The sequence below is a fragment of the Sinocyclocheilus anshuiensis genome, unplaced genomic scaffold, assembly GCF_001515605.1.
Source record: "Sinocyclocheilus anshuiensis isolate Anshui unplaced genomic scaffold, SAMN03320099.WGS_v1.1 scaffold383, whole genome shotgun sequence".
NCBI classification, from domain to species: Eukaryota; Metazoa; Chordata; class Actinopteri; order Cypriniformes; family Cyprinidae; genus Sinocyclocheilus; species Sinocyclocheilus anshuiensis.
In genome coordinates this window covers 431,801-444,874 of record NW_015548204.1, presented here as the reverse complement: position 1 = coordinate 444,874, position 13,074 = coordinate 431,801, and the positions used below count along the sequence as shown (strand labels likewise).

General features: G+C 35.6%; 1 protein-coding gene across 1 annotated transcript in view; it reads right to left on the bottom strand.

The window, feature by feature from the left end:
- LOC107653452 (prostaglandin E2 receptor EP1 subtype-like) overlaps positions 1-2,884 on the bottom strand; it is a 7,027-nt gene extending 4,143 nt beyond the window's left edge. The window contains exons 1-2 of the mRNA XM_016440166.1: positions 2,224-2,884; positions 288-1,174 (exon numbers count right to left, since the gene is read on the bottom strand). Coding sequence (XP_016295652.1) covers positions 288-1,130 — 843 coding nt within the window. The 5' untranslated portion in view covers positions 1,131-1,174; positions 2,224-2,884. The remainder of the gene's footprint in view (positions 1-287; positions 1,175-2,223) is intronic.
- Positions 2,885-13,074: the final 10,190 nt, after the last annotated feature.

The window sequence follows — 13,074 nt, the reverse complement described above, 5'->3', positions numbered from 1 at the left end:
GTCACACGCTTGAGGTATTTGGCCAATCACAATGCACTGGATAGCTGGCCAATCAGAGCACACCTCGCTTTTCAGACCGATGAGCTTTGTAAAAATCGATGCGTTTCAGAAAGGCGGGGCATAGCGGAGCAACAATAATGTACATTATGTGGAAAATAATGTGTTTTTTTAACCTTAAACCGCATAAACACATTGCATTACACCAAATACACAACATAATGTTATTTTTTAGCAACGTCATATGACCCCTTTAAGTGAAATGGTTAGATTGTAATGGTCATACTCACCAGCAGAGGGCACCAGCAGATGCAAGAAGTGACCATAATGCCCACCAGCTGTGCCACCATCTCAATGTCATGTGATTTAGCTGATCTTTGGTGGCACTTCTTCTTGCGCAGACGGGCGATCACCAGCGTCACCCCGCTGATGGTGTTGCAGACCAATGCCATGGCCAGTGCGGCCAGTCCCAGTCCGGAAAACAGCAGCACAAATATCACGTCTGTGATGCTGGTATTGTCCAACACATTAATGAAGCACCAGGTCCCTGGGAACTGGTAGATGTATGTGCCCAGGTGAAAGAAGGGCAACAGTGCTACAGATAAAGCCAACAGCCATATCATCACCAGCACTATCTTGGTGTGGGCTGTACAAACCATACGGGCATGCAGGAGGGGCCGCGTCACGCCCATGCACCGCTCTGCCGCCATGACGCATCCGAGAAACAGCGGGCACAGGCCGAAGAACACCATGCTGCCGCCCAGGAAATGGCAGGTGGCGTCGGATTGGTTACAAAGTCCTCCGGCGGTGCCAGAAATGTAGAGCCGCAGAACCAGAGCACCTGGAATAACATGACCGGCAAGGTCCGTAGCCACCAGAGAACTGGCGAACAGGAGGAACGTGGCTTTCGAGCGCTTCCGCAGATGAGCATACGCTTTAGCCAGGATGATCAGCGCTATGATGTTGGAAACGATCCCCAGGGTCATGGACAGGCCCGCTGCCATGGGGTTGGTTGTGGTGTTCAGGTTTTCCCTACAGCGCACCGGTGCCACTCCAAGCACCTGCTGGGTCTGATTGCTGAAGCCTTCATCCACATCCAGGGCTGAATTGTTGCAGTGTTGGACAGCTAACATCTCCAGGCTATGGGACGAGCACCATTGAGCTTAGAGACACATATCTATAGAGAAAAAAGCATATAAGTGCGCTTAAGAAAACAGGGCATTTAAGAATCTTTAATTAGCAAACAACCTGCAATCAAATATGTAAAAATAGGAATACTGCTTATTTTGGCCACAAAGTTCATCCATTTGGGACAATTTAATCAGTTAACAAGCAAGTGATTACTTTCCTTCCTGTATTTTTTGCTTGTATATGCACAAACATTCATTGAGGGACCTTATGTCCAGAGGTCTGAAATGATACACTGACACACCTTTCAGAAAACTTTAGTGAATAGGAACATTGTTTTTGCACAATTTCCTCTCTAGGGTACATGAGAAAGCACCAAAAAAAGTGCAGTACAAATTTTCAACACTTCTGACCATTCACCACTGTATTAAGAAGAACTAAACAACTGTTTGGAGATACAGAGACAGCCTAGAAAGAAGATAAAAACAGATAAAAAAGCAAAAAAGTACAAGTAATGTTTAACAAATGTAAAACGCTTTGCCAGGAAACCTAAAAATGTCTAAATTAACACACACACACAGAGATATCCCAGCAAAGTGAGCGCGTCTGCCTACGCATATATATATATATATATATATATATATATAAACATATTTGCATTGTATTGCGGTTTAAAACGTTTCAGATTTATAATCGCAGCAATTTGAATAACTGTACACTTTACCTTTGACTTTTTTCTGCTACTTTAATATTTTATTTGTTCTGTCACCTATCAAAAAAAAAAAAAAAAAAATATAGATATATATATATATATATATATATATATATATATATATATATATATAAACATATTTGCATTGTATTGCGGTTTAAAACGTTTCAGATTTATAATCGCAGCAATTTGAATAACTGTACACTTTACCTTTGACTTTTTTCTGCTACTTTAATATTTTATTTGTTCTGTCACCTATCAAATATATATAAATAGCACAAATCTATTTGACACAAATAATTTCAATGCAAAATGAAAAAGAAAATAAAGAGAAATATTTATCATTTGAGACGCTTTTTAGATTATCCAAGACTGGATCACCTCACCTGAAAACCTTCATCTTATATCTTTAACCAAAAAAAAAAAAAAACACACACACTCCTTTGACACAGTCCTTCAGGATCGAAAGGCGATATCAGACTCCCATCATCTGTTTAGTCCTAAGAGTCTTGTTACTTTTTCCTGAGAAGAAAAACGTATTCCAGTACGAATAAACGTGTCTTTGTAGTCTAAATATTAGTGGTCAGTAGTATTAGTGGTATAGTGGTCTTCATTGTCTGAGAAAACGTCACGTAAACCTGAATTAAACCGACCAAACACGTAGAGCGCGCGGCGGACTGTGGAGTGACCCGCGCGCTGCTGTATTTATAGAGACGTCTGCACTGTAAATAATGATGAGTCGCTGCGTCTCACAGCAAAGTGAGCGCGTCTGCCTACGCCTGCATGGGGCGTCATGGACGCGTCTAACATTTTAAGTATCATGAGCGCGTGCAATAGCCTATATGCGTACACATAGATGATTCCCAGATATGCTTTTTAGGTAGGCAGCAGACTACTTTTAATCATCATTGGCGCGCTGTAGCAGTTGTGGACATCATGGATTTCAGACATGGTATTTTGTAGTAATCTATGATGCCCGGAAATGATGCTCTCTGGGTAGGCAACACACTAGGTTTTGAGCCACATTAAGCTTGGCAAGTGAATGAACAGGGCGCCCTGGACCTGTCAGCTGAAAATATAGTGTCAAATGTGAAATCAATAATTAGCAGCATTTCAATGACTCATAATTTACAGCTCAGTCCTTCAGTTTCACGTCATAGGATGTCCAGGCCTATTTCAAGGTAAAGTCAAATATGCAAAGCAGATTTTAACAGCATTTTCATGAATTGAATCAAGACTTATCAACTATAAGCAGATAAAGTCCAATATTGTCAAATGGATGAGAGTTTGCTTTGAATAAATGTTTTTGCATTTTACTGGAGTCCAGGATTGGACAGGTCTGGGATATGGGACATGGGACCAGATTTACAAAACATTCTTTAGAACTTCTTTTTAACCACTATTTTCTTATTTTCTAACTTAAGAAAAAGGTTTAAAAAAAATTTTTTTTTCTGAAGGTTGTTCTTAAGACAAAACTTTAGAATTCAAATCCTTGAAAAGAATCTTCTTAAATATCATTCTTGTAAAACATACTTAATCATTGTTTTATTCACAAAAAAAAACAAAAAAAACAATTATAGTGAAGGATAGCTTCCAACTTGTCTTAAAACCCTAAAGGTAAGACGTTAAATGAATTTATTGTTTAAAATTAAAAATTCATCATAAACCGCCATACAAACACAGAGGCGTGCATGTTCTTCAGAAAATATATGAGAGCTTCTAAAGAACTGCACTTAGAACATTCTTACAAATGTCATGGAATTTACTGTATCTTTTGACATTTCTTAACTTCTGTGACTGTCTTAAGAAGATTTTTGAGAATTTGCCACTGGTTCCAAGGACATGGAGGGGACAGGAAGAGAGAGTATGTCAGAGCCAGACCCTACTTTTTAAACATTTCTTCCATGACCATAAAAGAACAATTCATTACATATTTAAAAAGTACCATGTATGCAAAACTTCTTGCACATATAAAGCAAAACAAGTCTCTTAATTATTGAAGAGTGCAGCAGCTGGCCATAACTGGATGAGGGCAATCAAGTGAATCTAACAAAAGACTTTTTGACTGTACTCCTCCTGGTACTGACTTTTTTTCCAACCTAATTTGGCACTAAACAAAAAGACTCAGCAAATACCGGCCCATCACGACTGAAAGGGTTGGCCGGTCTTCATCTCCTTTAAACACTCTGAGGAAGAAATAACCACATGATATCAATGTTGAAGACCTTTCTTTTATTTATATATAAACATATATATAAATATATATATATATATATATATAAACATCTATACAGCCCACACCAAGATCTTCAATTGTGTCTGTTTTTCCACATTCTTTATAGCGTTGCAATTTTTTCACAGTGTTGCTTCCATGAGACTTGTGCTTGCAGGACATAAACTACAGTTTATGAAGAACGTGACCCTGAGAGGCAGTTTCAAATGCAGGCAAAAAATGTTCATCTGGTCATATTTTTACTGTCAGCTCAACACTTATTTTTTCAACACGAGTTCTAAGTCATCTGGCGCACATCAGGCAAACTTGTGTTTTTTCACCAGGCAATTGTGGTCTCATGGAAAGGATTGCAGGAACACCTTGGACTGTGGTAACATGCACCAGAATTTGATTACCCTCCATTCCCGGAGGCTTTCCTGAGCGAGAAATGCATAAAGATACAGTTCAGATAAGAATATAGGTCTAATGTTCTCTTGTAACCTTCAGGAGAAGGAGAAGGCTACAAAACAGTCCTCCAACAGCAAAGAAAAAACACATTTACATTTAAAAGACTCTTTTAACCTGTTTGCATTCCACTGTACCACCCGCGGAACATTGTATATTTAGGCAAATTTTACAGGAATGCTAAGGGGGGAATCAAAGTAACAGCATATTCAAGCTATGCATTTCATCACTTCATGTATTCTCAGAATGTATTCATGTATTCTAGTGCTAAACTTAAAAAAAATAAATAAATAAATAAACGAACAAATTAATTAATTTAATTAAAATGTAATAAATTGTAAGGACATTTCCATTAACTGTAAAACCAGTTTTGGGGGTAACGCATTACAAACAACGCAAGCTAAGTAATCAGATTACTTTTTTACAAGTAACTAGTAAAGTAATGCATTACTTTTAATTTACAAGAAAATATTTGCGTTACTTTTTCAAATAAGTAATGCTAGTAATGCCATTTATTGACTAACAGCTAAAAATAGAACTTTTGTTAAATATAAAAAACATACAAGCAAGCCCAGCTCAGATTTAAAAAGTAATGCAAAAGTAACATAACGCATTACTTTTCATAAAAAGCAACTGAGTAACGTAATTAGTTACTTTTTTGGGGAGTAATGCAATATTGTAATGCATTAAAAGTAACTTTCCCCAACACTGTGTAAAACACAAAACAATGAAGTTAAAACACCTGTAAAAATATGACAATAATCAATACAGAAAATTCCTTTATAATAAAACAGTACATCGTGCACTATTTTCTGGATATTTTTACAGTATGCTCTACTGTGACGAAGACAAATAAATAAATAAATAAATAAATAAATAAATCTCTTAAACAGAACTGAAATTCCTGGGAATACGTAACCTGATAAAATGTCTTCAATGCAATGTAAGTTGCTTTGGATAAAAGAATCTGGCAAATGCATAAAGGAAAACTGATATTAATTGGGAGCAAATAGGAATGTTGGCCACATCTCCTGCTTCTCAGATGTTTTTTTCTTGAGAAAATATCTCATCCACAGTTTCCAAAGAGATTCCAAAGAGAGACTAATTGATTTTTATTTCCCTAATGGAAGTCCGGGAGAAAAATCATATACAAAGTTGATACTGTATATAAACAAAACTGAGAACTCCTATGAAATAACATCTTCTGAGCAACATTTGACTCTTACATTTCTAAACATCTTCCTACAGTTTGCTGACATCAGGCATTTGCTGAGGATTTGTTTGTGCTGATTGACTGCACCACATCTTCATACAGCACAACAAAATTGCAGGCCGTCACCCAAGCACTTTCCTCTGGTCATTAAATATGTGAAATCTATCTGAGAGAAGACTTTATCCAAAGTGGATCTGAGGAAATGAAAGTGGATGAGCAGGATGAATGTGCTGGAATTAAGTGCCTTGGAACCTAAAGCTAGAATCAAGCACAGTCACAAGTTTCACACATACAAGGTCATTTAGCTGGCACTTTGGTCCAAAGCAAGTGTCACAGCATTTATTATAGGGAATCCCACTGGAGCAACATGAGATGGGGTGTTTTTCACAATGGTGACGACTGACGGTTCATTCCCTGTGGAGATCGAACTGGCATTCTTCTGACTTCCAGCCCCGGGCTTTAACCAATATGCCACATCTTCAGGTTTGTTTTGTTTTGTTTTTTTGCTAAAAGCTGTAAATGGACTAAGTACTGCAGTGACTAATGACTTCATTGGTCTCTAGTGAGGAGAGTAAGATAAACGATCGGCTATGACGTTGTCATCGGCTTTTAGGCCCACAAAATACACCATGGGTGACATTTCACTCATCCATTTGTCTTACAAGAGGAAATAATCGGATATTAAAGGGAAGCACACACACTTCGGAAATGGCAGAAATTGCATTTTAAAAACAAACCAGACTTTTAGATTTTCTAAAGACAATCTGAGTGCAAGTTTCTATGGTAATCTGATAACTGTATGTGACTCTGTACCTGTTTTATCATCTAGATAGAATTTGTAAAAGTATTCAGAAGCAATGTTTTAAATGTAGATTTAAATCAATCTTTGACATATTAATGACAGTAATGCTGGCAAAACATTTTAGATTTTGACTTGCATGGGGAAAATAATCATCCTATACTTTCAGAAAAAAAGCAAAAAAGTGTAAAATGGCACACATTTGTACCTTTTAAAAAGGTACTGCCCCAAAGGCAGCTTTCGTTCCCTTTTTTTTCTGAGAGTTTGGTGGATTTTCTCTGCCCAAAAAACAATACTGCATATTTTATGATTAGTACCTAATAAGTATTTAAAAATAGAAAAAAAAAAAAAAACACTTGAAAGTAAAATTCCCACGTACCCAATTATGTTTTCCAAACTTCACTTTCAAATAAAGGATACACATTTCTAAATTAGCAATTTGGAGTATCAGTATGATTGAAGAGTTTGGTTCCAAAACGCTATAAATCCATTTTGATTAATTTGAGTAAAAATTTTTACCAAGAAAAGTAGCAAGATGAAAACCACTATTTTCTGTTTCAAACTTTCACATAGCGTCTTTAGGTTATAATAACATTAAAAATTCAAATCCAGATTTAGATTTTCAAAGATTTATAAAACTGAATATTTTTCCCCAAAATGCAATAAATCCATTCAATCAAGTTATTTTTCATATTGAAACTGTTGAAAATACACAACAAAGTAAGTTGATCCACATGACAGCCTCTGAACTTGGTCAATACTAATCTTATTAATAGCTTACGTTTCTTCCCCACCGCAGAAACCACCACAGGTTCATCAAAATTATTATTATTTGTTGAGCGGATATATCGCATTCTGCAGAGAAGGGAGACTGGCGTTTTTTTGTGTGTTCATGTTAATCTTCTGCTAGATTATTTTTTCCAAGCTAGTAATGGGCTTTATTAGCTTAAATGTCTACCTTGTTAAGGCCCACCCTGTTACACAATGTTGCTCTGTTTGAGATAAAATAAAAATAAAAATATTGAAATAAAATAAAATAAATAATGAAACAAGAAAATTAATTAAATATTTTTTTTTACACTGCACTGTAAAATGCCATGTAACAGGGTGGATAAATTTCCTGGAATGCTAAGTTTGAAATGCTAAATATTTGGTCAGGATTATTAGGTTATACCAGCATGAGCCTTACCAGTGTGTTTTTCTGACATTATATCCCTCTGACATTCTGACATTACATACAAAAAAAACACACACATATTAAATGTTTACATTTTTTTTCAACAATTCTTAGTCCAAAATCAACTAAGCTGTTAGAATTACCCAAAAACAAATGATAAGCTGAACTGATACACTTGAAAGTGATATAAAAACCTCCAGCCATTTTCGCCGAGGGAATTTTTCTAACATAACTTAAAAAGACCTTTAGATTTATAGACATCAGAAATGTAGATGGAAACCTGGCCTGGCAATCTCGTCAGAGAATAAAAAGAGTTTGAAGCTTGAACATTTGATGTGCAGCTTTTTGGCTATCCATATTTCCTCCTTTGGGATGTTCGGCTGAAAATATAACCTCTGCGGGACAATGATGGGTGGCAAGTAAATATAACTGGAACAGGATTTAGAATACACATGTGATCCCTTTAAAACTGATGCATGATTAGAGATTCACACACAAAAAGAACTACAACAAATGAGTGGGAAATGGCAAATGCCATTACAAATGCAGAAAATGATCTCACCCCGTCACAGAATAATAGACACACTGGTATTTCACAAGGGAAAGTTTTTGCTTTGTGGAACGGAGGTAAACATTTGAGAATTGGGACTGTTTAGTGTCAAACAATGGTTTTATGTGCAGTGACACTGGCCTGTCCGGGAAATAAACAACACAACTGACTGGAAGCAATTGAGCTTTTGAGCAATTGAGTTGGTCAGGGGAAGCAATTGAGCTTTCTGAGCCTGTCTGGCGGTCGTATGGGTGCAATGGGGCCGCGATTATGTGTAATTTCCTTATTATGAACTACATTTTGTTGCACACAATCAATAAACTGAAACGGAAATTGCATAAAGTAACAGTCATAGTGAAAAACTGTGACTTAAAAAGGAAAAAATGATAGTGTTGAGTGGTAAACATACCAAGTGCACTATGTAATGTACACTCTAAAAATGCTGTGTTGTTTCAACCCAGCTTTGAGTCAAATATGGACTAACCCAACCGTTGGGTTAAATTTTTAAATTAAATTTTTAACCCAAAAGTTGGGTTAGTCCATATTTGACCCAAAGTTGGGTAAAAACAACACAGCATTTTTAGAGTGTATATAAATACATAAAGTATTAAATAAATAAATAGGCAAGCATTGTCAAACACAGAAAACAAAATATATATGAATGTTATTATATTTTTATATATCTATTATTATATGTATATATATATGTATGTATGTATAAATGCATATAAAACATTCAAGTATATTTATATAAAATATATGTATATTATATTTTAAATAATATAAATCATAGCATTTGTACACTCAAAATATTTATTGACAAATGACTGCTATGATATTTAATGTGAAAATAAATGTGATTTACTTAATTTACAAAATGTACACTGATATCAAGACTGTTCTCTATGCTATTTGCTATTTGTTTTTTAGATGACTGTATATTACGTACGATTAAGATACTTCCTTTAATTAAGCTCTAAAAACACAGCACATAGCTTATTTTACAGTCCTCTATCAGTCAAATGCACATACCCTTTATTAAATTGTGAAACATGAACTAAAGGAAGTACTGTACTTGTGACACAAAACCACTCTCTTTGTCTCTCTTTGTTCGGTTTGTGGAAATGTAGAAATCATTTACTGCAAACTCATCTGCCAAAAACCCTTCCGTTTGCAATGTGTGACTGGCATGCATTATGTGCTAAACACCCTTGTGTATCAGCAAAAGATGATCACGAACTGAGACGGTAGCCCTTAATGCATCAATATCTGTAAACACACAGCTCACAAATCCCCTTTAGCACCCTGAATGATAAACTCCTTCAGCTGGGCAGGTAAATCAGCTGTGCTACACTCTGAGCTCCTGATAAACAGCCCATCCTCGAAATAAAGTCATGCCACTGCCAGCTCCAAGCGCCTCTGCTGACAGCTACCAGAAATAACCGTAGATTTATGACTATGAAGATTAATAAAGCGATGTCTGAGAGGAGCTACGGACTCCTGCAGCTTCCAGCAAGGGCCTCTGGTTTAGTCACTGTAACCCTTGTCTTGCTGTAATGTCCTGTTAAATGTTTCATGGCCTCTTAGATCAGTCACTGAATTGTTAATGCGAGGATTGGCGTGTGCTATAGATCTTTAATGAATGTTTCGGGTTTGACAAGCTGTATTGACAGTATACTCAAGATAATATAAAAAAAAATTGAACTACAAACAATTGCATGTTTAAAGGCAGCAATGCACACAGAAGGTATTTTGTCAAAGCACTTATAGATGTGTGTTATATGAGTGTTTAAGTCTAAATCAGTCTTTTAGCAGTGGAACAACTGTTTTAGAACTTCTAGCAACAATCTTGTGGCTGGATTTTCCTTTACAGTAAGTAATCAGTCTCTTTTGTTATTGTTGAGCAGATCATGTGAAGTTTACTGGCTTTACAAGAGTTGAAAAATGCATGTAATTCTACACAAACTAGGTTAGTAAACCGTTTAAAGTCTTGTGGTTATACTTAAAAAAAAAAAAAAATCTGTATTCTAACATTTATTCCAGTGCTGTGGTTTGCCCCGTACTCTTGTTACATTAAACCATGTGTTATTGTTAACTAAACTATATACGTTTTAACTGAAATAATGCTGAAATGAAGAGGAATAAAATAAAATAAAAAAAATAAAATAGAAACAAGGTTTTCAAAGTAAAGTTAATAAGTAATTGAAAGTGATATAAAAAATATTTCTCCAAAATCCAAACAAATGAAATGCACAGAAAGTATTTTTGTCTAAAGACTTATAAAAATATTTTTAAAAAGTAAAATAAAGTAAAATATTACATGAAAAACTTTAAAATTTAAAATGCTGCCTTCGCAACTAAATGAAATAAAATGAGTTTAAGTTGAAGTATTAAAATGACTAAAACTGAAAAATAAAGAAGGTAAATGGAAATAATTAAAAATGACAATTACTAAAACTAATTAAAAATGACAACATTACTACAAATTAAATAAAAATGTAAATGAAAATATAAAAATAAGGGCTAATTCAAAATATGAATAAATACTATAACTACTAAAATAACATGTTTTTATTCTATCATTATTTTAAAAAAATTATTTTGTAATCAACAGCATGCCATGTTTAACTTGCGCTGAACTTGAACATGGGTTTTATTAGTCATAATGGCGAGGGCAAATATTTAGTATTAATAGAAATCCCACAAGCCCTGCCACATAAAACATCTTTAAAGAGGCAATTAAATGCCCATGTCTCTGTTTCCAAAATCCACAGTCCAGGATCAGATGGAAAAACATCAGCGGTCCATTTTGTGTGAGATCACCCTCCCAAAAAGGCATTCAGACCCTTAAGCCTTATTGAAACATTTCAGTGTTTAATATATTAAAGTGTGACGAACTAAATGAATTGTTTCTAGTTTCCCTTACACACACACACACACACACACACTTGCTCTTATACTCACACACATTCAAACAGGTCTCTTCTCATGCAGAAAAACCTTTCTCAGACTGACAGATCAATAAACAATTTTATATTGCGGTTGACAGATGATAACTAATTTTTATCATTAGCTAATACCAGAAACCTCATCTGCAGTCTCAGTGGATTCCCTTATCCTTAAATTCCTCTATTCTCACCCATAATAACCTCCCACTGTGAGACTAACACAATCATTGACTCTTTCTGACTTTATTTCTGGCACAGTGCACTCTTCCTTGATCTCTGATATGAACATAAACCTTCTCAAATGATGAACTATCTATCAAAGCCAGAATAGTGATACTTATCTCGCTAATTACACTGAAGATTTGGTATCACCGTGACCTGCTGATAAATAATTGCTAAACAAACCTTTCACTCAAGCGAAAAAACAGCAAATTTCCATGGAAAAGTGCTGGCAGCTGCTTTTCGTTCTCCGTGACTCAAATCCGTCTGCCCCAAAACCCTTCTGGGACATTAAAAATTGAGTAACAGCTGAAGGAAAAGATCAATACAATAGAATTATGGATAAATGTGGAAATGCAGTGAAACCCCTCAGTATATTTGGATTTCTATTTACTGTATAGACACATTATCAATTTATTTTATACATTAATCAAGATCTTTTAGGTTTCAATGTACATACAGTATGAGAATCTTTAAAAAAAGAAAATTTTGTTTATTTTTAATGCATTTGTTTTAGTATTTTAGAACAGAGTCCACATTCAATTTTAAGTATACTTAGGTAGACTATATTTATGACAGGAATGAAAATGAGGCTGTGAGCATGCCATTGTAAAGAATTTAAGTCTTCATTCGCGTTAAATGTGTTATAGCATCTAATGCCGAGTTCACACTGCATGATTTTAGCCCGATTTTTCACTCGCCGACAGGTTTTGCGAAATCGCCGACAAATGCCCGAAATCGGAGGCAAATCGGTGCTCGCTCACGCAAGTGACAATCACGCAGTGTGAATTTTTTCAGGGCTCCGGCCCTCCTGGAATTTAGTTTGACAGCCCTGCCTTAAAGGGACTTGGGTTCAGTGACTGTTGGAGGAACTGGAGCGTTAAATGAGCTGGCAAAAAGCAGCATCATAGGATCATATACACTGGCATATTGCCTCATTTTGAGTCGGAGTGACTCATCCAAAAGTGAGTTTTGACCCTTCGTTCACAACCGTGTTCTCTGACTTTCCTGATTTGGATCACAGAGGTAAACCACAAATATACATCTGTGTTAGACACCATTGTGCCCAAATTACAAACTCAATTACAAACACTCAAGCTTTTCACTAGCAACACTCTTTGGTATTATTATTTTCATGATATGAAAGAAACCTTATTTAGATACAGACACCCTTCATGTGACTTATCTCATCGTACAACCACACAAAATCTGAGTTTTTAAAATGCCAGTTTTAATATTCATAATCATTAGGACTGTATTGCGACATTGAAGACTTGTGTATTTTTATTTGCAAAAACGGTAAAAGGATTTTTATAATATTAACTTTCTCAAATGTTAGTTGTTAGTTGGCTCCAAATCCTTTATGCATTCATGAGAAAAAGCTAATTATTTTAGAAACGGCTTTTCCATTCAGTCAATTTGCTTTCATTTAAAATAAGATCAATCTTGTTCAAAGCTCTTTAGTCCACTGAAGGCTATGCAGATCATGGTCAGCTGTTACGTAAAAGGGCAGCTCCATTAACCCACCGGAGATTGAGGTGCTGACAGATGCTGTTGACCGCTAACGTGTGTTTTGGGTCACGTCCAACATATACAGTATCTCTCCTACCCTTCCCTGAGAACACACACACATTCTCATGGAAGGGTAGGAGAG